This window comes from Meriones unguiculatus, assembly GCF_030254825.1.
Source record: "Meriones unguiculatus strain TT.TT164.6M chromosome 13 unlocalized genomic scaffold, Bangor_MerUng_6.1 Chr13_unordered_Scaffold_34, whole genome shotgun sequence".
NCBI lineage: Eukaryota > Metazoa > Chordata > Mammalia > Rodentia > Muridae > Meriones > Meriones unguiculatus.
Window position 1 is genome coordinate 565,230 of NW_026843646.1, and position 25,739 is coordinate 590,968.

A 25,739-nucleotide genomic window follows, 5' to 3' on the forward strand; every position below is an offset into this window, starting at 1 on the left:
CCATCATGCTTTCTGTTGTATACATGTATAGGATAGTTTCGAATGCTATAGGATAGTTTAGAAGCACACGATGATGTGCTTCTGGAAAATGCCTACTCAGGAAAAGCAGGCTTTGCTGGATCCTTCCAAAAAGTATCTCAACAAAGACGTAATGATGGAGATCTACAAGAACATCATAGCTATGGAGGACACAATGAATATTCTTTAACAATTAAGTAGTAATTTCATTATGAATAATTATTAATAAATTCAATGTAAACTTGCACCACATTCAAAAAGCCTACTCAAAGTAAGGACTAGGACATGCCTTCTAATTGTTCTGGGAGAGAGAGGTATGTTCTTCTTTCCATATCCTTACCCTTACATGACTTGTATGAATTATGACAAAGGATATAACTACTAAAAGAGGAATAACAAATGAAAGATTCCCAAATTCACATAGTTGGACACTTTGTTCTTCAAAGACATGTGCTATAGGGATTCTGGTTTCCTCCCCAACAATATTCTTGATTCTCATACCTTCCGTCTAACGTAGCTTAGCAAACTTTACTTCAAGGATATGAGTAAAATCACCTTTGCTATGGAATATTTTCTCACAAGGAGGTGTTGTACATGAAATTATCACCTATTCAATGAGTATGCCTTTTGCAGTATGAGCAGTAGGATACTCAACAGATAGGAATTTCTACAGAGTATGTAAAATGTGGATGTAAGTAATAATTTATCATTTATATAGAGGAATTTTAATTTAGAACATGGATGCTGTGGTAAAAAGATCCTATCCAAAGTCCTTCGAAGTCTATGTGATCTGGCTGGAATAGAAATACACCTTTAATCCAGGAGACAGAGGCCAGCAGATCTGACTTCAATGCCAGCCTGGTATACACCAATGTCTCGTAAAGAAAAGTTTAGGTTCAGGCATGTTGGTACATGCCTGTAATCTCAAACAAAGGGTGTAAAATAGTTGGTAGAATGAAGCACCCATGTTTCAAAGGGATGTCTAATTCAGTGGCACAAAAGGGACAAAATCTGAAAAATAGTTGACAGATTAGGATATGTGCATCTCTCATGAGAAGAGAGAGGAAAGGAAGCTCCTTAAGGTGCACTCCATGGAGAGAGGAGGTAGTTTTAGGGTATAGAAAGTAATAGAAAGACAGTAATAGAAAGACAGGTTTTAGTGAGAAAACTAAGGTAAAGATCAAGACAGCCAGCAAATAAGGAAGAGGCTGATGATTAGCAAAAAAAATGCAGGGGTTATTTGAGGCCAAACAACGTAATTCAGAGGTTTGGAGAAAAGCCAGATTTAATAAGTTAGCTAGGAGAGGAGTTGTGCCAGAATAGCTGAATTGACTCAGCTATCAATGAGTTCAGAAAGAACAAGATAGGGTGTGCATATGAAGCAGTAATTCTCACAGACTGAAAATCTTCTAGGCCTAAGATAAATTGTACAGAACTTAAAAGACAGAGGGGCAGTAATCCATGGAGACAGCAATTATGAGAGGTGAATAAAACAGTTTTTTTACAGTAATGTCTATTTAGGAAGGGTTTCACAGTCTTCTTTAACATTGGAATGCCTTGCGAACATAAATAATATGCCTGAGAGTGAGGAACATGGGTTTGGGAGAATTTAATGTTCCTTAATACTCTTAAAGTAGTATTTGTTTTCACACTGTTGCTTTTCTTTAAAACTTCTGGGACACATTAAAGTTTTTTTTCACAGGGGCTGGTAAGTTGGCTTGGAGGTTAAGAGCACTGGCTGGTCTTCCACAGGTCCTGAGTTCAATTCCCAGCAACCTCAAGGTGGCTCACAACCATCTATAATGAGATCTTGTGCCCTCATCTGGTGTGCAGGCACAATAATATATAAATAGTGAATAAATAAATGATTAAAAATTTTTTCACAGGCATATTATATCCATTTCCATGAAATAATTACCTTCCATATCTTCTAGAATGTTGACAATGTTCTTCAATATTATGCTCTTCCCAATTGTAGCCTAAAATATGTACCAGAAAAGGTGTGATATATTATTGAAAAATAGGTACATTTTCTGTTACTATGTTCAGTCAATCTCAGAAACATGCCTGGTTATTCACCTCAATCATCCCAATTCTAATTGAAATTATATAAGAGCATCAATAAAACAAACAACAATAACAACAGATGTCCCCATTACCTTAATAGAGAAAGAAAATTCACTGTCTTACCTATAGCTGTAAGGTGCTTATAGGTCTCCAGCATCACATCTTTGTAGAGACTCTTCTGGGAAGGATCCAGCAGAGCCCACTCTTCCTGAGTGAATTTCACATCCACATCGTCATAGGTTACTGAATTCTAAATTAAACCATACATGAGTATAATAGAAAGCACAATGGTGACAACAGTGTAAATGCTTGCTTCATTGGTAATATATTCATATAATTCTGGTGCTTCCCTGATATGTCCTGTCAAAAAGGTTTCGATGAACTCACCAAGTCATTTTAGAAGGAAACTAATTGAGGAGGTTCACATCACTTCAGCAACCTTCGAATTGAATACAGCCTTATAAGAGAAATGCCAATTAACAGACATAAAGAAAGCAAAACAAGGAAGTCGATGAACACTACACACCACAGATCACAGAAACTGTATGCACAATTACTAATTAAAAAATTATGGGCAAACAGGAAGTATTGGCTCATTATTTTAATTCCAGCACTCAGGAAGCAAAGGTATGTTTTATCTCATTGAGTCAGAGGCCAGCCCACCCTCTGAAACAAGTTTCTTGACATCGAGAAGTACATTTAAGACCTGTATTCACAGCAAAAATCAATCATATAAAAAAGATACAAAGAACTCAACAGTTTTTTTAAGATCTTACAAAAAATTATATATTCACTACAGTTCTGTATCTACTAGGAACCAGAAGTGGCCCAGTTTAAACTATAATATTAATGAGACCTTACTAAAAGGGAATTCATGTTCAAACATGTACAAATGGACAGATGAAAACATTAGACCTGGAATAGTTGGTAGTAAATGAGCAACATAAGGCAGTTGAGGTGGCTCAGCAATGAAAACCTCTTGTTAGTGTTGCAAATAACTGGGCTCAATTAACAGTGCTTACATGGAGGCTCACAACTGTCCATAACTCCAAATTCAGGAGATCTGAGGTCATCTCTGACTATTGTGAGAAGCAGTACACAAGAGGTGCATAGTCACACATATGGGCAAAATACTACTCATATTCCCTTATTTAAAATAATCAACACAAATACAAGAGGTAGAAAAAACGTCACACACCCGTAATCCAATGACTCAGAAGTCTCAGGCAGTAACAATGTCATGAATACATGACATTCTGAGAAATAGAATATACTCTCTGCCGAATATCAAAATTCAAGTGTGGATGTGGATGAAGACCAGTACAAAAGCATATGCTTGACATGTGCATAAACCTACCTATCAGGCCCATCAGCCTATACTTCAAAAGAAAAATGCCATGCATACTAGGCCTCCTTTAATGCTAGCCCACTAGAGCCACTATGAGATGCACCTCTAAGTTTGAGGCCTGCCTGGATTGCCTACCTACATTCTGCACAGCCAAAGCTACACAAAGAAACTCAGTCTTCAAAAACACCAGAACTAAAAATGTAAAAACCTCAGCATACAAAATTACATTAGCACTGAATATCAATTGCTTTGACTCTTTCTTACATGCCTTAGAGTTAGAGTCGATGAGGGTGAAGGCATGAGATCATGAGAAGGAATCAGAAAGATCAGTTTCAATCCCAACAGAGTAGACAGTAACAACAGGAAATCAATTGAGACTATAGAAACTCAAAGCCAATCCCCAATAAGGAATGTAGACAGGTTCCTCCACAAAATCTTTCATAGCTTCCTCCAAAGAAACACACAAAAAAGAACACCAACACAGGCTCTAGGATCAATAATGAATAAATAGGACTTAGTGAAACTGAAAAGCTTCTGTAAAGGAAAGGACACTGTCACCAGAACAAAATGACAGCCTGCAGAATGGAAAAGAATCTTCACAGGAAGACACATGCTGGAGATGTCCTAGAGAAAGGGGAACCTTCCTCCATTGATGGTGGGAAGGTAACCTTGTATAACCACTTTGGTAATCAATCTGGTTCTTTCTCAGAGAATTAGGAATAGTGTTACCTCAAGAACCAGCTAGACCATTCCTGAACATATATATGAAAGATACTCAATCATTCAACAAGGAAATTTGCTCAACTGTGTTCACAGCATTTTTATTAATAATAGCCAGAATCTAGAAACAACCTATTTGTCAGTCTAGCAAAGAATGGATGAAGAAACTGTGGTACGTTTGCACAATGGAATACTACTCAGCCTCTAAAAACAAGGAAATTATGAAACTGGCAGGCAAATGAATGGCACTAGAAGATATCATCCCGAGTGAGGGACCCCAGAAGCAAAAAGACACACATGGTATATACTCACTTATAAGTGGACATTAAACATATTATGTAGATAAACATACTAAAATACATAGTTCTAAAAAAGTGAAACTGTAAGGAGGACCCTAGGACAGAGGCTTAATCCTCATTCAGAAGGGCAAACAGAACAGGATACACATCAGAAGTGGGAGAAGACAGGGAACAGGACAGGAGGCTTCCACAGAGGGCCTTTGAAGGACTCTATCCAGCATGATATCACAGGAGATGCTAAGACTCATAGCCAAATTTGGGCAGAGTGCAGAGAATCTTATAGAAGAAGGGGGAGATAGAAAGACCGGAGGAAATAGTAGCTCCATCAGGAGACCAATAGAGATAAAAAAAAAATAGTCTGAAACCATTGGGCCTGTGGAGACTGATGAATCAAGCAAGCCTTATACCTGTGGAGGACCTAGAACTCCTGTTCTGATGTAGCATCAGAAGCATGGGCTGTCTCTGACATGTACTCAGTGGCTGGCTGTTTGATCACCCCCCATGATTTGCAGTGGGAATCCTTGCCAGGCCACAGAGAAAGACAATGCAGTCAGTCCTGATGATACCTGATAGGATAGGGTCAGATGGAGGAGGACCTCCCCTATCAGTGAACTTGTGGAGAGTCATAGGGAAAAAAATGGGAAGGGGGAAGGAGAGTGCAACTGGGAGGAGACAAGGGAGGAGGCTACAGCTGGGATACAAAGTAAATAAATTGTAATAAATGTTAAGTAAAATTAAGGGGAAAAAAAGACCTCCATGTAAAGCCAGAGGAAATCTGCTAGAGGAGAAAGTGGGTAACAATCTTGAACTCACTGGCATAAGAGACAACTTCCTAAACAGAACACCAACTGAATAAGCTCTAAGATCTACAATTAATAAACGGACATCATGAATCTGAAAAGCTTTTGTAAAGCAATGAACACTATCAATAGGAAATGATTACCATCTATGATTGAGAAAGATCCTCACCAATCCTACATATGACAAAGGGTCAATATCCAGAATATTAAAGAACTCCTGAAAATAAACAGCAACAAATTAAGCCAATTAAAAAATGAGACACAGGGTAAGAGAATTCTCAACAGAGGAATCTTGAATGGTGCATAAGCAGTTAAAGAAAGTCTCAGTATCCTTAGTCATTGGGGAAATGCAAATCAAAATGACTTGAGTTTCCATCTTATACCTGTCAGAATGGCCAAGATCAAAAACTCAAGTGAAAACACATGCTGGCAAAGATATACAGAAAGAGGAACACTCCTCCATTGCTGGCTGGGGTATAAACTTGTATAACCACTTTGGAAATCAAGCTGGCACTTTCTCAGTAAACTGGGAATAGCCATTCCAAGAGACCCAGCTATACCACTCCTAGGTATACACCTGAAGGATACTTACACACAACAAGGACATCTGCTCAACTATGTTCATAGCAGCTTTATTTGTGCTAACCAGAAACTGGAAACAACCTAGCTATCTCTCAACCAAAGAACCTGGGTAAAGAACCTGTGTCACATTTATACAATGGAATGCTACTCAGCTGTTAAAAACAAGGAAATCATGAAATTTTGCAGGCAAATGGATGCAACTAGAAAAGATCATCCTCAGTGACATAAAACAGACCCCCAAAGACACACAAGCTATAAACACGCTTATTAGTGGATTTTAGTCATTTACTACAGGATAGACCTACTACAATGCACAGACCCCAAGAACATAAGAACAATGGGCATCTTAAGCTTCATGTCAGCCCACTAGTTAGTGGAGTGGGGGATATAACTGACATGGACTATGATGAAACTTCCCTACCAGGACATACAGGAGGAAGATGAACTCCATTCTCCTGTGAATAGATGAGCTGGGCTCTTTGGTTAGGAGGACTTCTCTATTCTGAGGAATAGTGGAGAATCAGAAGGGAGTTTGGGAATGTAAGGAAGGAAGGAAGAGACCTACAACTGACATTTCAATTTAATAAATTAATAAAAAAACTAGTGTTATAATAATTATTCACAAAAATCCCTATGTAATGTTATCATCATTACTACATTAATTATATAATAAATAAAACATAAACTGATGTATAAAAATATTAAATCTTTAAACACATTCTCCAAAGCAAAAGTGAAATGGTTACTATCTAAGACATGGTATTTAATCAGAAGAAAAAAGTGAGATGAGTCATTTGTCTGAGACTATTACATTTTTCTTAAAGTATAATTTATTGTAATTTAAATTGAAACAAAATGGGTCAGTCTGTTTCCTAAGCTCATTTTTCCTTTTTCATGCCATATGATACATTGGGAGGAAGCTTTCATACCTTTCAAATAGAATGGCTTTCTGCATTTAGACAGTACACTAAAATAGCACACTTGCTTCTCATAACAACTCTTGCTACAAAAATCTTGGTATTTAAATTTTCTTCTGCATAGACAAATTAAAATGTTAAAAAAATCCTTTAGTAGTTAATTTCCTCAATTAGCTTTTGTGCTTTCTGCTCTTCATTTTCTATTACTACCTGCAGTGTAGACAAGAGAGCAGAAGCTCTCACATCTACATGACAAGAAAGAGCGCAAGAAACATAAAAATCAGGCAGGAAAAAGGAGTTGAACACACTTATTTATTTATTTACTTTTCTAAATAAGTGAGTACTGAACAGCATTTTTACCCTTTCATACAACTGTAAACAACACCATTAATATGGTGTATTTTCAAAATAAGAGTTCGGTATATTCAATTTGCAGCATAAATCAATACTTTCCAAATCAAGTTCCTAACAACTTAGAACAAGAAAGCTGATTTCAAAACTATGTGATATGTGAAATAGTATACAGGTAGGAACACTATGACTTCTGTACTTGCCATGAAGCTTAAACTAACAAGAAAGTGCATATTTATGAAGAAATAAACAGATATAAAAAAAGACCAAAAAAGTATACTTAATTTTTATCAAAATTCCTAAGGAAAATAAGCCAGGAAAAATGTGAAGTTGACGAATGATACCTATGATGGTATGTGTATAAAAATGAAACAAACACAGTGGTCACCACACCTACAAAAAAAACCCAAATAGACAGTTTGTAGACAGAAATTTGTAGACAGAAGCACCATGTTTGAAAGCAATGTTTAATTGAGTGGCAGAAAGAGTGTCTAATCAGGGAAAAAGATTTAACAGAATAGGTTAAGCCCAACTTTCAGGAGAGGAAAGAGGAAAGGGAACCTATTTCAGGGGCAATGCATAAAGACAGAAAGTCGTTTTACAGAGATGTTTACACAGAGAGGTTCACTGAGAGAACAAGCTAGTCAACAGTGAAGACAGAAAGAGCCAGAGACTGAGAAGGAGCCTGAAGATTAGAGCAGATTGCTGGAGTTAGTTTGAGGCCAAGAAAAACAACTTAGAGACTGAGAGAGAAATCAGATTGAATCACTAAGCATAGAGAGGAATCTGAGCCAGAGCAGCTCAAATGAACCAGTCAGCCAGAACTCAGAATGAACTAGAGAGTGCGAGCTTATTAAGCAGTAAGGCTCAGGGGCTGAAAACTTTCCAGGCCTAGATTACAGTATATGGAAGCTAGATGCATCCACGACTAGATCTAGGTAAGCAGGAGATGGTACTAAGCCTCAAAGACAACTAAAACAGGAGAATAAAAGTCCCTTTTACAGGCCAGTGCTGCAGTCTCCTCCTCTCCAGGAAATCCCCAGTCACAGAGGCTGACGGGGCAAGGGCCTCTTTCCAGTTCACCACATGCAGTCTGGATCACACTCCATCCCACTGCTAACACGTGTGACTCAGGCAGCTCAGCATTCCTAACGCCAGGACAAAGGACCTCACAAGAAGCTGATGGCTACGGGTTCTCACCAAGCCTGGGAGAGACCAACCACACCAGCTCCTGCTCTTCAACCTCCAGCACCACCACCACCTTGGGGTGGCGGCCACACACTCACCATGTTGCCACTTTGGAACGCGCCTGAAATCCTCTCACAGGGCTCAGACTCACAGCTGAGCTCAGACTACAGCATGCCAAACATTCCACACACCTCAGCTACCGATCTGAACTTGCAACATGGCGCCCGGAAGTACCCGCCTCTTCCTCTGAGTACAGGCCTCATCTGGAAGTCCTGATTGGCCAGTGTGACTTGAGCGACATGAACACTTCCCCTAGGATCACCGTGTACTTAAGAGACAAAGCATTGTGCTTCCTGGCCCAGGAGGGATGAATGCATGTTTGCTAATTACAAAACTAATGAGGGTCTGGCTTGGGAAGGAAGCTGACCCTGGAGAAGCCTATACTCCGGGCGGCGACCTTGGATCCATGACTTGAACTTTGGGTCCATATGTGGAGAATCAGGGCCACACCTTTTCCAGATCTGCAGAGATTTCTTTGTCAGTAGACTTGTGCCTGTTGTCTAATAGCCTACCCTTCTATCTTCAAGCACTCAGGAATCACTTCCCCTTCTCCTCCTCCTGAAATCAAGGTGGATAGATTGAACAATCCATTACTCAACTTGCAGTGGAGTAAACAGTCTATCCACATGAGGAAGGCTACACAAAATACTAACAATTTAGAAAGATTTTAGGAAACAAAATGAGATTGTTCTGTGACTTCACACTGAGGTCCGCTAAACTGAAGCTACTTTTCCCCTGGTAGGTATCAGACAACCCTGGGAGAAAAGCAGGAAACACATGATACACAATTTGGATCAAGCATGTCTTACTCTGTGATATTTTGAAAACAAACAAACAAGAAACTGGAAAAACACAGTGGTATCAGCAAAGGATGTGTAGGTGAACAGAACAGATAGACTGAATCTGTCTATGGATGTAGAAACTGGATCTATAAGAATTACCCGCAGTTCCTATTCTACCTAATCCAACAACCACTGTCTGCAAATGGAAATTTGAAGAATCCAGTAGCCACTCAGACCATGTAGCTGGATGTCTCAGCTGGTCTTCAGCAGATATCAGAATTCCAAAGATTAGGCTTTATTCCCAGTTCCAAAAGATATGAACTTGATAGCCAGAGTTTGAGCAAGCAGAAAACAAGAAAGAGCTATCATCTTCAAAGGACTTTATAGGTGTACACTGCTGTCAGAAATGTGGCTTAAATGAAAGAGATAGCTTTTCACCTCAAATTATCCAGATTAATTGCCAGGGAGTGGTGGTACATACCTTTAACTCTAGCAATCCAGAGACAGAGGCAGGCAGATCTCTGTGACTGAAAGGCCCACCAGGTATACAGAGGGAGTCCCAGGACATGCATGGCTACCCTGTCTCAAAAAAGCAAAATAAAAAATAAATATGAATAAAAACAAAATTAAGATTAAGGAAGGGGTTTCCTACTTCACAATACCCAACTGCGTGGGATTTAGTTAACAGAACTAGCATAAGTAGTGGTCCATACCACTACCTTGGATGGTCTCATGAAACCTCTGCCCAATTTCTGCTGGGAAACTCTGACCCTCTTTGGGACATGATGATCAGTAACAATCAGGTTTTAAAAGAATCAAGATCGGATCAGACTGAATCCTGTTGGCTATGCTACAGTTCACACCCCCTAATTATGAAGGTATAGGTATAATTGAAAATTATATCATTGAAGCTGTTTCCAGCAGTGTTGAGGGCAGTGTGCTGGGACATAACTGACTCTTCAATCAGTGCCAGGACAAGGAGTTTGGTTGGGACAGGTACCATTGTCCAACTGGCATCCATGTAACATTACCCTGAATGTTCCATCCTATCAGACCAACACATACTTGAGTCCACCCAGCCAGGGATGGTGGGCTTGTGACACTGGGCTCACTCCTTGCCTTTACAGCAGCATTCTGAACAATGCCCAAAACATTTGTATTCTAGTTCAACTGGTTCCATAGATTACACATCATTCAGAAGATAAAATAACTAATGTTCTTTTGGGAACGCCAGGAACACTGACTCAGTTAACATGAGAACCCATGTCCTTTACTCTGGCTCTCATCCTAGGTGCAGGCTTGGCTGGGACAGGAATAAAAGTTTTAGTTTTAGCAGTTCAGAGTAAAAATTGTAATGCTTTAAAGGCTGATATAGACCAAGATATTCAACCCTTGAAAATTCAATCTCCCAACATGAAAGAAGAGTTGACTCTTTGGCTGAAGTGGTTCTAAAAATAGAAGAGGGTTAGACCTCCTATTTTTACAAAAGGGGGCTTATGTGTGGCCTTAGAAGAAGAATGTTGTTTTTATGTCAATCACTCTGGAGTTATCAGAGAAAGTCTAGAACAAAGGTAAAGAGAAAGAGAGGAATCTAAAGGATGGTTTGAATCTTGGTTAGATGCACCCCCCCCCCGGCTGACAACTCTGATATCTAGTCTCCTGGATCCTCTTTTTATTCTTCTAGTACTTTTTGCTTTTGGTCCTTGCACCTTAAAGAAGCTTCTACAGTATAGGAAGCAGAGATTGGGAACAATACAGTTAATGGTTATGAGATCCAACTACCACTAATTGCATGAAGGAGCCCATGATTTTTCATGAGAAGTTTCTAATAGAGGGGCAAATGAGAGAACAAGAGCAGAACTAACTCTTTCTTGTTTTTTTTTCAGATGCCATTTTGAAAGGCCCTGTCCTTTAAGTGACCCAAATTCTCCCACCAGGAAACCTTGTGTGTTTGCATCAGACTTGTGTTACTGGTGGTCTCTTGGGGAGGGTCTCAAGATAAGGCATAACACCAACACACAATTATCTGTAATAAAGAAAGCTCCAAGTCTGTACAACTTGTGCAGGCAGATAAATTTGATGATGTAACAGAGTCAACCAGGTGTTGTTGATTCTGAAGTAATGAAAGGCTCTTTGACAAGTGCTGAGGCTTCTGTGATTCAGCCAGAGTACTTGGAGACAGGTGAAAAGGAGGCATCCATAAGACTCGTAGCAGTACAGAAACCAGCATGTTAGGGAAGCCATGAGAAGAGCACCAAGAACAGCAGTAAATATTGGTTTGTTTGTTTGTTTGTTTGTTTTTTGGAGTTGACTGAACTTACAGATAAGCAGTGTGATGTGTGCACAGCAAAACAGGAAACAGAGAGCTGCCTAGGTCCTTCAGAGAACAGAAGATTATGAGTTTCAGATATTAGACACTAAGGTATTTAACATGCTTTTATTTTGGTTTGGGTTTCATCTGATTGTGATTTGATATTTCTTCCCTTTTAAGTAAGATTGGAAGGATAACATTTTGTGTAGGGATAATTTTATGATTTCAAATAGATAAATAATGCATAGTATACACAAAGATGCTGTCCTATTTTCTCCTGTAGTATAAAGGTAAAAGTCTCAAATTCTGTAGTCTTTGGCAGTGCAAAATTTACTGTAATGAAGTTTGTATACATGGCACAATTGAACATTAAAACAAGTTCAAATCAAGAAATGTGTTTTACAAATATATGTTAAATGGAAGAGGAAAGCAGGATATTCTTTACATGTAAGGGCTTTTTCCTTATATAATTTGAAATAAATTCCTTAAATACATTGTTTAAAACTTTTAAAAATGATATTTTTCCTAAAAATGAGCAATATAATTTACCTTAAATACCAAATGCATAACAGCTGAAAAAATATACACATTACAACATGAAAGGGAAAAAAAATCTAAGACTTGTAATGGATGTGTAAAGAAATTCATTATTTCTCCATATTATTGGTTAAAATCTCCTTGATCTTTTCCACAAAGAAATTGTGGTAATAGGATATAATGGATCACTTCTGTATACAACTGTGATGTTCAGGTAACATCCTTTCCCCAAGGGAATGGCTCAATCTTTCCAAAGCATATTTTATAAAAATTAACTGTATTCACTCAGAGTTATATGAAATTATAAGATTCTAATAAAACTTATAAATGCCTGTACCTTGTATTTCATACACAATCTATAAACGTTTTAAAAATTGTATGGCTTATACCTGCCTTGACACTGAAAAAGCTCATTTCTTTTATAATGCTCATACATTTGTGTTATAGACCTTATGAACTGTGAGATCAGTGGATGGCTTTATTTTTTCTAGTAGTATCTTAGTCTCAGTTTCTTCTGACACTATTGGAAATTGCCACACCCACGCCAGTGTCGCCATAGTAGCATAAGCTACAGGGCTGGGGATATGATTTCCCCGGAAATAATGCCCCCTGGAAGGTCCCTGGCAAACTCATCCCACTTGGAAAAGAGACGTGTTCTGAGATTTCTATGCTTCTTCAGTTGTGGCTCTGGGGCTGGAATAATGAATTCTTTGATCTTTCCCTGTGACACCTGAAACAGCACAACTAACTTTATAAAGAAATTTATTATTAGTAGATTGTTAAAGGCTTTAATAAAAATAAGTTTAAGGAAAGTAATGAATTAGATTTAGTATTAATAGGCATTAAGAATAGTAAAATAATAATAGGCTCCTTCTTAAGAAATAATAGCATGAGAGGTGCAGTTGGCGGGAGTTTCCCCCTCCCTTCAGTGCCTTGTTCCTAGAGAAGATCATAAATCTTGGGAAGGACATATGGGAGGAGGGTTAACAAAGATGTAGTTAGATTTTGATATAGAGAAGGACTTTGGCAGGCATCTGATTTAGCTCCTGACTTTCCTCTTCATTGGTTAGCAATAATAAAACTATATTTGAGGTTTCTTTTCCTTTGTTTGCTCTGATCAAAAAGTTTCTAGGCCAAGATTATTTGTGGGTACTGCTTTATGTTTAATTGCATTTTGAGTTAAAATGTAAACTTTGTATTCTTGGTAAAAGTCTGAATGTTCTGAAAAATATGCCAATTTTAAGGTGCCTTTTGTGAAATCATTATAAAAATACTAGCTTGATTTCAGTAAAGTTGCAGCAGAGTCAAAACCATCAAGGTGTCTCTGTCAATTCTTCACCGAAACCGTGTCTTCCTGTCTAAAGCCTTGTTCTCGTGCGGAAGACAGGAGCCCGACTGGGCCGGTCCGTGTCAGGGAACCAAGAGGGAACTTGACACCTTCTGTGGCTTGCCACTGAAGGAGAAATTCAGAAATAATTCCAGGAGTCTTTCTGCAGGATAAGTCTACTTTTTGCCCAAATGCTTAGACTTGCAGGGTCCTAACCATATTTAGATTGTTGAAATCATACACCGGGTGACTGGAGCTCAAAGGAACTTAAGGCAGACGGCACACGCAGAGTGCAAGATCTGTTCTAGCCACGATCCTCCTTGAGCATCAGCCAGAGCTGAATGAATGACCTTGTGAAAGTAGGCAAAGACTGCTCCTGGCTTATGCCTCTTCTCCTTGCCTGATCATCAGAAGCCGTGCCTTAGACTCTCCCCTCAAACTCCTTGTGGGCCAACACAGGTGCGTACTGTGAGCTAAGCAGTGGAATTTGGGTAGAACACAAGGCCAACTGTTTCTGGAAAGGCTGCTTTAGGGTGGGATATGGGAAAATTCGCAAGAGGAAGGAAGGGTTTCACAGTTTGGAAGCAGAAGAGCGTTCCACGGTTTGGCCTGTAATTGGAGGCCTCGAGGGAGTGGGTGGGGCTTCAGGTCGGTATTTAAGGGTGAGCAGCGGACTCCTGTACGCATTTGCCATAGTCTGCACTTTCCTGGGTGTTGTTCTGAGTACACACTGGAGAGGAAGAACTCCTGTCAAAGTGTCTTCAGCAGGATGGAAGATCAGGCAGATGTGGGTGGCTGCAGCATGGCAAAGACATCCCGGCGTCAAAAGACTGTTTGGCAGGCCAAGCAGAAGGAGGTCTTGCTCTCAGTTTTCGCCAAGACACCTTACCCGAGCTTCAGGACCAGGCAGGAACTGGCCAGGGAATTCGGAGTTCCAGAGTCCTCCATCCGCGTGTGGTTTCAAAACCGCAGAAATAGAACTGGCATGTCGAGGAAGACCTCAAAGCAGACCACCGCAGGCTCCAGCCATGAAGCCTCCCAACAGCCTCCTGAAAAGCTTGTCGCCAGGGTACAACACGCAAGAGGCCCGCCCTCAGAACGGAGAAGGCCTCGAACGCGGCTTAGTCCAGCGCAGATCAGCATGCTAGTGCAAGCTTTTGAGATCTCTCCATCCCCAGACTATGCCACGAGGGTGCAACTGGCCCTGAGCACAGGTTTGCCTGAGGACACCGTCCACATATGGTTCCAGAACAGAAAGGCCAGGCAGAAAGGCCGCGCTGGAGGCAGCACAGCTAAAGGTGAGGACCTGCCTGCCTCTCCTGGCCCGGAAAGGGCTCCTGGAGCATCGTGTTGCATTGAGCAGGAGGCTTCCCGCGACAGCTTGTTGACATCGGGTTCTGCAGGAGGCCAGTGTGCAGAAGCGTTGATGTCAAGACCCGAACTCACCTTCTTCACAGAGGCCTACCCAGAATCCAGCAACTCCTGCCCTGTCCAGCTCTTCCTGGAGCAACTGGCGAGAACAGTGGAAGAGGAACAGGGACCAGCCGCTCTGGACCCAGATGTACCATGGGAGCAGATCGAACCAACACTCGAGGCTCCTCTCACAGAAGAAGAATATCAGGCTCTGTTGGACGATATTTGACCACATTGAGAACGCCCAGAATTGGGACTGTAAAACCCGGTTGCCTGGACCCTAACCTGACCATGGTCTCAGAGACTCCAGCCAGAAATAAGCTTGGACAGATGCTCAGACTTGCACCTAAGAAAGGTGCAGAGCTCTAGCGATCCTGAGTAAGTGTTGGGGAAAAGATGGAAGGCCCTGGAGGTGCGAGGAACCTCACAAGAAGACCAACAGAAACAGCTGCCCCAGCCCCCAGGGGGCTTGCAGAGACTGAGCCATCAAATAAGGAGCATGCTTGGTCTGGACCTAGGGACCCTATATACACATAGCAGGTGGGAGGTGAATCCTTGTGCTTAATGTGGGTTGCCCTATGAGGGAGGTGTTGTGGAGTGGCCCAGCGGCGGTGGAGAGTTGTTTCTAACCTGGACTTTGTTGTTTCTAACCTGGACGGTTTTGAAGGACAGTTATATAATGTTAGCTTCAGTTATTATCAAGATAAATATGTAATTTGTCTGCTGTTGTACTCTGCGTCATTAAATTATTTTTAGGCATTACTATGACCTATTATTCTTTTCATTTGGAAGTTAATGTGAAGAGGAGATATGATTATCTTTCAAGCTGAAAAGAGGTGTGATCATGACTCTTGGTTTTTAACTTGACTGCATATGGAATTAAGCAAAACACCCAAATTAAGGACACAATTGTAAAGTACTCTTGCTTGTTTGAAATAGTCTTCTCTACTTCTCTTCTGGATCTATATAGCTGAAAAATATAACTTTAATCCATATCTTCATACGGCAAAACCAACCACTCATCTTTGCCTCATCTTCTACTGGAAACCTATACAAGGACATGGAAGAAGGAATGTTTTACTCTTTGCCTGTTCTTTTTCGCTTTGGTAGCAAGTCTATTTCTTCATTGACTATAGAACCTTCTTCTTGAGGAGTTCTGTGTATATGAAGGTGAGTTGAGCCAACCAGCCTCATGGACTAAGCCACTGATAGATTCCTCGATTTTCCATTTTTAGGCATCCACTGTTGAATTAATTGACTCACAGATTGTAAATCATTTTCATAAATCCTTTCCTATAAAGAGAGAGTTAGAGGGAAACATAAACTATGCATATAATTATCTTTCACATAGAACTACCAAATTTTCTGCTTTTAATAATGTTATGTAATTCATTCAGAAATCACTTAAACAACAGTACTTTTCATATGAGGAGTTATAGAAAAATATTCATCATCATGCAAAGGCAAAATGCTACATACATTTTTGGGTATATTGATGGCATAGGAATTAAATTTTTTGATGCAGTTATATTCTAAAATATCATAATTGAATTACAAGTATTTTAATTTTTTGCAGCATTTATATATAGTTTATTTTTACCTCAAATTAGTCCCTTCTTCGTCTTAATTCACTCAACACACATTATAGTGTGTTCATTTTTTATTTTCTCAGGTTACAGAGATTCTATTTTATATGGGGATGACACCATGAAAATTAACTGTTCTATGCATGACACTGCTAATACCAAAATAGCATTCAAATAATGAGTAGACCTATCCGAATCACACTAGAATTCTCAGCAGAGACTATGAAAGCCAGAAGGGCTTGGATGGATATCATGCAGACACGAAGAGACCACCGATGCCAACCCAGACTACTATACCCAGTATATATGCAGCCATCCAGCCCTACAGAAGATACTAGAAAGAAAACCCCAACCCAATAATGTGAAATACACTCCAGAAAACACATTGAGGCCCACACCATGAGGGGAAGTCCATGCCTGACACTGCCTGGATGACCATGAACCAGAGTCAAGATAACCTAGAGACACACGATATCTGTAAACATGACAGACAAAAAGTGACAATGAAAGATACTATGCTATAATCATTGATGAGTGCCTAGCCCAGTTGTCATCAGAGAGACATCACGAGGCATCTCATGGGAACAGATGCAGAGACCCTTATCCAAACACAATGATGTATCCAGGGGAACCCCACAAATGAGGGAATATGTATTGTAGGAACCAGAGATATTAAGGACACAACAAGCACATGGCCCACTGAGTCAACTGAGTTCATAGGGGATCAGAGACTGAAGGACAAAAACATAAACATTCTATGAGTCTTGTGAGCTAGGTTGTTGGCATACACCTTATGATTATTATCCTGATTTCGCTGAGGGACTTCCAACAGTGAGAATGGGGGTGTCTCTGACTCTTTTTCCTGCTTTAGCTACACTTTCTCTCCTCATGTATTGCTTTGACCAACTCTGATGTGAGGGATTGTTCCTAGTCTTATTATAACTTGCCATGCCATCACATTTTTTTTTTCATTGAAAATAAAATGAATGGAAAAAAATACAACCGGATGAAGGAGAGGTGAGCTGGGCAGAGTAGAGGTGGATAGATTGTGGCTGGGAGGAGTGGAGGAAGAGGAAACTGCAGTTCAGATGTAGTGCATGAAACAACAAAAATAAAATGCTAAAACAAAATAAACTGTCAGCAGCTCAGGCTATTGGTGAGCACCTACATTCCTAGCACTCAGGAAGTTAAAGGTAGGTGGATCTCTGTGAATTCAAGCACAGGCTGTTCTATAAAGAGAGCCTGGGACAGCCAAAATTATTCAGAAAAAAATCCTGTTTTCAAAGAAACAAAAAACTGTCAGCATTTTGTGTTTCATCTTTAGGAAATTTGTTATATGTCCCACTTTTATATTTTTATTTTTTAATATTAGATACAGTTTATTAACTTTGTATCCCAGCTGTATCCCAGTCCCTCATTTTCTCCCTATCCTACCCTCCTTCCCTCATCTCTTCCCTACCCCTTTCTAAGTCCACTGATAGGGGAGGGCCTCCTCCTATTCCAACTGACCCTAGCTTATCAGGTATCATCAGGACTAGCTGAAATATCCTCCTCTGTGGCCTAGCAGTCTGATTCTCTCTTGGGAGGGGGGAGGTCAAAGAGTGAGCCACTGAATTCATGTCTAAAATAGTCCCTGTTCCACTTAGTATGGTACCCACTTGGATACAGAGCTCACATGGACTACATTTGAGCAGGGGTGGTAGGTTATATGCATACAAGGTCCTTGGTTGGAGAAACAGTCTCATAAAAGACCCCTGTGCTGATATATTTGGTCCTTGTATAGTTCCTGTCCTCTCCAGGTCACACTAACTCTCCCTTCTTTCATATGATTCCCTGTGCTCTGCCCAAGGTTTGGATATGAGTCTCAGCATCTGCTTTGATACACTGCTAGGTAGAGTCTTTCATTGGTCCTCTGGAGCAGGCTTCTGTCCTGTTTCTTGTTTTTGCCTATATCCATCCCATTGGTCTTTCTAAGTGAGGATTGATCATCTTAACCTAGGTCCTCTTTCTCATTTATCTTCTTTAGGTGTACAGATTTTAGTTTGTTTATCCTATCTTATAGGTCTAGCATCCACTTGAAAGTGAGTGTATACCGTGTATGTCTTTCTGCTTCTGGGACACCTCACTGAGGATTATCTTTCTGGATTGTTTTTTTTTTGTTCATGTTTACATTTTATGACTTCTTTGAATGGTCTAGAATTGAACCTGTCTGTTGTATAGCTTGTAAAGAGGTTTCCCATTTTATAAGCTGCTCCACCACCTAAAGAATGGATTGCAAAAGCATTTTAGTTTCATGTTGTAAGACCTGGAGTCTCACTGCTCAAGAGCTCAGGATTGTGCCCTTCCCAGGAACACTCATAGACCACAACTTGAGGCAAAAGCAAGAGTTTTATTTCAATTTCTATAGGGTCCCCCCTCCAAAGACAGGAGACAGCCCTAAATATGCAAAGGACAGGGTTTTATACCTGAAGTTGAAACCACTTTTGCTCTATACATTGATTGTTCAGCAAGAATAGCATGAAGATAGTTTACACCTGGTTTTAGGTAGTATACAGCTGGTTGTAGATAGTTTACAGGTGGTTGTAGATAGTTTACAGGTGGTTGTAGATAGTTGTTCTCAGAACAGTTGACCCTTTCCTTCAAGAGTTATCTACACCTGACTTCAATTCAAATAATCACTGTTGTTTTTCTCATTCCCAGGTGGTCTCTCACACCCCCCCTTTTTGCCTCAATTTTAACCCTAAAATTGTAGATCAACCTCATGGAGAGGTTGATACTCTTTCTGGAGCATCAGGACCTGAACTTCACTTATACTTTCCCTGACAAAGGGGAGTTCTGGTCTGAGAGTTTATTGTCCCTGATGAGTTTCAGTTTTAGTGGGTTGCTGTAGGCTTGGACTTTCCAGGTGTTGCAGGTTGATGAAGAGCAGGCTTAACGTGTGACACATGGACCCAAGCTGTGATGCTCTCTACTTTGGCAGTTGGGGTGGTGAGCAGGATGTAATAAGGACCCTTCAACTGAGGTTCCAGATTCTGGCTGCCATGTCACTGCACATATACCAGATCTCCCACCTGGAACTGATGGGGCACCTCCAAGGACCTGGGCGCATAAGCACTGTCAACCTTGCTCCATATTTCTTTCTGCATAAGCTGCAGTCCTTTTAGCCTGGACAAGTCAGAGTTATCACTAGTTATGTCAAGAGGGTCCCCAAGAAGAGTCAAGGTAGGAGAGCAGGAACCCCATATAGTAATTCAAAGGGAGTTAAGCCTAGTAGGGAGTGAGTATTTCTGACTCTAAAGAGGGCCAAGGGAAGAAGCACCACCCAGTCACCCCCAGTCTCCATTGTCAATTTTGTGAGAGTCTCTTTTAGAGTTCTATTTATTCTCTCTACTTGTCCTGAGATTTGGGGTCTATAAGCATGATGTAACTTCCAATCAAGTCCCAGAAATCTGGCCACCTCCTGGTTTACCTGAGCAAGGAAGGCTGGCCCATTGTCTGACCCAATTAGCTTTGGAATACCTTACTGAGGGAAAATGTCTTCCAGAATCTTTTGGTCACGACCATTGTGGTTTCTTTCTTTGTGGGAAAATCTTCCACCCATCCTGAAAAAGTGTCCACAAAAACCAGGAGATATTTATTGTCATACCTGTCTGGTTTAATTTCAGTGAAATCCACCTCCCAATGCATTCTGGGTCTACTTCCTCTTAGCCGCTTTCCTGGGTTCTGGAAATTCTTACCTATGTTTACTCTCTGGCAAGGTTCACATGTCCTAGTCACTCTCTCAGTTAGGATGGTGAAGTTTAGTATTCGGTACGGGTATTGGAGGGCAACTTCAGCCAATTTCTTTGCCCCCAAGTAAGTCCACTTATGCATCTGAGTTATCAATCTCTCAGCATCTTCCTGGGGTAGAATTATCTTACCTTTAGAGTCAATCTATGCCCCCACATTGGTGTTAAATATCCCATTTTTGCCATATTAACTTTAAGTCAGTTTCTGAGCAGTTTAGTCATTCTTCTCTGGGCAGTTCAGCTGTTAATACCACTGGGGCAGAGTTTCCTCTAGCAGCTACTTTAGCCTCCTGATCGGCCATGTTATTCCCCTTTGGTGCCCTGGAAGTCTCGACCTTCTGCTGTCCTAGGAATTGAATAATGCTTACCTTGTTGGGCAGCAACAGTGCATTGAGCAAAGTCAGAATCTTGTTTTTATTTTTTATCTCTTTTTATTTTTTATCTCTTTACCAGCTGATGTTAGCAGGCCTCTCTGATGATAGATGGCCCCATGCACATGGGCTTTTTATGAGGCGTACTGACTATCAGTGTAGATGTTTATCTTTTTACCCTTTTCCAGAGTTAAATCCTGGGTTAAAGCAATCAATTCAGCCTGCTGAACAGAAGTGCCCTCTGGCAATGCCTGGGCCCATATTACCTTATGTCCATCTACCACCACTGCCTCTGCCTTTCTCTTCCATTCTCAAAAAAACTGCTCCTATCCATATAGTATGTCACCTCAGCTTTATGAAGAGGGTGATCTTTCAAGTCCTTGCACCATCCCTGTTCCTTTGCTAGAACGTGCAAACAATCATGCTCCAGGGGCTGGATTTCTAGATCCGTAAATAAGGTGGCAGGGTTTAGCTCCATAGCCAGTTCAAAGGTGACTCTATCATTATTCAAGTGCAAAGCCTGGTAAGGTGTCATGCAAGTGTTCGTGAGCCAGCAATCAGGTGGCTGCCTTATGACACTCTCAGGGGCATGAGGATCATAGATGGTGAGGTCCTGTCATAGAGTCAGTTTGTCTGCATCTTTTACTAGTGCCACTACTACTGCTATTATTCGAAGGCAGGTTGGCCATCTTGCCACTACTGAATCAAGCGTTTTGGATAGATAGGCTACTGGTCTCTTCCAGGGTCCAATTTTCTGTGTTAGCAACTCCTTGGCCATTCCCTCTTTCTCAGCCACATAAAGATGGAAGGGTTTGGTTACATCAGGGAGTCCCAATGCTAGGGCCGACATTAAGGCTTGTTTGATATTATCGAATGTGGCTTGTTCATCCTTTCCCCAGATGAAAGTCTTTGCCCTTTGTAAGGGCATACAGATGGGCTGCCATCTTGGCAAATCCTGCAATCCACAGCTGGCAAAACCCTGCTGTACCTAAAATTTCCCTCAGTTGTTTAGTAGTCCATGGAGGGAGAATATGAAATACAGTCTCTTTTCTAGCCTCTGATAGCCATTTCTTTTCCTCTCTTAATATATATCCCTGATAACTGACCTGTTTCCTGCAGAGCTGGGCCTTTATTGCTGATGCTCTATATCCAAGGTCACCCAGCTCTTGTAACAGCTAGTTGGTGGCTTTAAGGCAGGTTTCTTTACAATTTGCAGCTAATAGAATGTCATCCACATATTGGGGAAAAGTTACCTGTGGATTGGTGGCCCGGAAGTGTGCCAGGTCCCAGTGTAGGGCTTCATCAAATATAGTAGAAGAATTTTTAAACCTTGAGGAAGTTGAGTCCATGTAAGCTCACCTGAGTCCCCTGAGTCTGGGTCTTTCCATTCAAAAGCAAAAATGTCTTGCCTGGTAGGGCTGAGTTGGAGACAAAAAAATAAAATGTGTCCTTAAGGTCCAGGACCATATACCAAACCCTGTCAGGGGGAGGGGAACTCAACAGGTTATATGTGTTGGGTGCGGTAGGGTGTAAGTCCATGACCTGTTTGTTAACTTCCCTCAAGTCCTGTAGGGGTCAATAGTCATTGCATCCAGGCTTCTGAATTGGCAGCAATAGAGTATTCCAGGCAGAATAGCACCTTCTGAGAACCCCTAGATCAAGGAACCTCTGTTTGTGAGGGTGGATCCTCACGGGTTATCTTAGACATTGGATATTGTTACACCGTGATTGGGGTAGCCTGAGGCTTCAGCTCTATCAGAACTGGAGCTGTTTCTCTGCTTTTCCTAGGCCTTCTGTTTCAGCCCATGCCCGGGGAATCTCTGTAGCCACCAGTCAATGTCTTTTTCTGGACTTACCACCTTTTCAGAAAGGCGGCATTCATCTTCCAGTTGAATTTTCAGTACATGAATGGGATCTCCTTTATTGTCTGTCAAATGTGGGCCATCTGGTCTAAAATGGATATGGGCTCCTATCTTAGTTAGAATATCTCACGCTAACAGCGGGTATGGGCATTCAGGGAGAACTAAGAATGAGTGGTATATCCGGTCCACTCCAAGGTCCACCATTCTTCGGGTAGTCCATGAGTATTGTTTACATCCAGTGGCTCCTTGGACCGATGATTTCTTCTTTTTTAGCTTCAAAATCTTGTAACAGAACAGAATGCTGGAAGCCAGTGTCCACCAAGAAGTCGACTGGCTTCCCGTCCATCTTAAGGGTTACCCTGGGCTCTGGGTGAGGGCTCAAACTCTGTCCCCCCCTAATCATTGTCATCATTCAGGGTTAGGACCTGGGTCTCCAGGGCTTGGGCATTCGGTTTTTCTGGCTTTTTCGTCCTTTTAGGACAATCCTTGATCCAATGTCCTTTCTCCTTGCAATATGCACACTGATCCTTAGACAGAGGGCCTCCTGGAGTCTGGAGGGTCTTAATCTTGACAGCAAGGATCTTGTCAAGGTGAAGGGTGCCCTCGTGTGGCCATTCAACCTGAAAAGTAGGCCACTCTGAGGAACAGAAAGTTTGCCATTTTCCCTTTTTAACTTCAACTGAAATGTTATGTGCCCTATATCTCACCTCTGAGAAATGATCAAGGGTGAGGGATAAGGGTGTAGTCACAGTTTGTCCCATAATAAAGTCATCTGTCAAGAAAGTCAAAGAGGAAACACAGATAGAGACAAAGAGAACAAGACAGACAATTAGACAAGGACGCCCTTGCGGGTGGTACCACAGAACTCTGATTGAAAGGCTGCCTGGCGGCTGCCATCTCTAACAGGAAATAGATGGGAGGAGGAGCGTCCCAATCCTAGCCTCCCAAACCGGAGCGTCCTCCAGTTCCCAGTCAAGTGATAGTCTGATACGTCTGTCTATCACAATGAATGATCAGATGACTAAAAAAAGGTCTAGATAGGCGCCTAAACAGAAACAGATTGGTAAGACAGAAACAAGCAAAGCAAAACAGAAATTAGACTAACCTGTTTTGAGCTCAACCTCCGAACTCAGTCTGATGAGGGTTGGGGAAGGGGCACGCCCTTTCCCGGTCAAACGCACCAAAAATGTAAGGCCTGGGGTCTCACAGCTCAGGAGTTCAAGATTGCGCCCTTCCCAGAAATCCCCACAGACCACGACTCCATGCAAAAGCAAGAGTTTTTTGTTTGTTTGTTTGTTTGTTTGTTTGTTTTTTGTTTTTCCAATCGTGATACGGTCACCCCTCCAAAGACAGGAGACGACCCCAAGCATGCAAAGCACAGGATTTTTATACTTAAAAATCTGGCCACTTTTGCTCTATACATTGATTGGTCAGCAAGAATAGCATGAAGATAGTTTACAGCTAGTTGTTTGCAGTTTTTGGCCATTTGTGAGTTTTCTCAAAACAATTCACCCTGCCGTTATTTTTTAAAACCTATCTCGGAGCAGTTTATCCTGCCTTTTGAGAGCTACGTGGCTCTGGCTTTAATTCAAAGATGGGAATAGTCACAGCTGTTTTTTATTTTACAGTTGTTTGCATTCTCAGGTGGTCTCTCGGATGGAGATGAAGAGAGAGAGAGAAGGAGACAGCAGGACATGATAGCAGAAGAGAGAGAAGGGGGCACCCCAACAGAGAAGGGGGAGAGCGCAAGAAGGCAATAGCAAGAGGGCAAGAGGCCAAGAGAGAGACAAAGTGGGCAGGCAGATCCTTTTAAGGAGCAAAGTAACCACACCTGCCCTCCCTGGCAGTCAACACGTAATGTCATCACAGGTTGCTAGGAAAGCCAGAAACAGGTGCCTAAATACTAAGAGTTGGCATAGGCCTTTAATCCCAGTACTCTGCCAGGCAGAAGCAGGCCAGTCTCTGTGAGTTCAAGGTCAGGCTGGTCTACAGATCTAGTCCAAGATAGCCAAGGCTAAAAGGAGAAACCCTCTCTCAAAATACCAAAATATTCATATGTATAATTAATATATTCTCACTAAATATAGTAATATAAACCAATATATTTAATAAATATGTTATATATTAATATATACATTTTGTTTTAATCATATGTATATGTTTCAATTTATGTTTTAATCATATAGATATATTATTGAAATAAAAAATCTGAGCCAGGCTTTGTGGCACATATCTCTAATCCTGTCTCTCTAGGAGACACAAGCATGCTGCTGTGTAAGTTCAGTGTCACCCTGGTCTACAAAGCAAGTCCAGGACATGCACGGCTAGAGAGAAACATTGTCTAAAAAAACAGGCTAGATGTGTGGCTAGATATATCTGAAATCACATAGTGTGACAAGGCTATAAGAAAGTCTTACAAGGCATGGTGACACACATCCATAGTCCCAGCACTTGAGAGGCAGATGAAGGTAGGTCTCTGTGAGTTCAAGGTCAGCCTGGTTTACAAAGAGAATCCTGGATTGGCAATGATGCACTGAGATACCATGTCGCAAAAATAAAACATTAAATTAAATTAAAAAAATCAAAGCCTGGATTGTTGGCAAATGCCTCTAATACTAGCACTATGACTGGCAGAAGGAAATGGATCTGTGTTAGTTTAAGGCCTGCCTGGTCTAGAAAGTATGACAGCTCAGTCAAGGCTATACAGAAAATCTCTTTCTTAAAAAACAATATCCTGGGATGTAAACAAAAAAACCTTCTAGTATCTGAAGGTTGTTTCTTTTTTTTAACTTTTAAAAAATTTATGTTTTTGTAAATTACAGTTTATTCACATTGTATCCATGCTGTGGCTCCATCCTTCATCCCCTCCTTTATTCAACCTCCTAACTTCCTCCTATTTCTGTCCTAAAGTCCACTGATATGGGAGGTCCTCCTCCAATTTCATCTGACCCTAGCCTATGAGATCTCATCAGAACTGGCTGCATTGTCCTCTACTGTGGCCTGCTCCCCCATCAAGGAGAGGTGACCAAAGAGCCAGACACTGAGTTCATATCAAAGACAGTTCCTGTTCCCATTACTAGGAAACTCACTTGGAGACTGAGCTGCCATGGAATATATCTGGGCAGGAGTTGAAGAGGTTCAAGGTTATCTCCATGCATGGTCTTTGGTTGGAGTATCAGTCCCAATGCTCTCCTTGTGGAACTCCTGCCCCCTCAAAAGTCTTCCTTAGTCATCAGGGAAATACAAATCAAAATGAACCCAGGATATCACATTACACCTATCAGAACAGAAAAGATCGAAAACTCAAGTGACAACACATTCTGGAGAGGATGTGTGAAAAGGGGAACACTCCTCCATGTCTGGTCGTGATGTAAACTTGTACAACCACTTTGGAAATCAATGTGGTAATTTC

General features: G+C 41.1%; 1 protein-coding gene and 1 pseudogene across 1 annotated transcript; both read right to left on the reverse strand.

The window, feature by feature from the left end:
• Positions 1–25,739, reverse strand: part of LOC132650895 (zinc finger protein 431-like) — a 96,717-nt pseudogene that overhangs the window by 1,744 nt on the left and 69,234 nt on the right.
• Positions 1,933–3,158, reverse strand: LOC132650882 (zinc finger protein 431-like). The gene is made up of 3 exons (XM_060376216.1): positions 3,120–3,158; positions 2,209–2,335; positions 1,933–1,997 (listed from the first exon to the last, which is right to left on the reverse strand). The coding sequence occupies exons 1-3, from the start codon at positions 3,156–3,158 to the stop codon at positions 1,933–1,935; spliced, it is 231 nt and encodes a 76-aa protein (XP_060232199.1).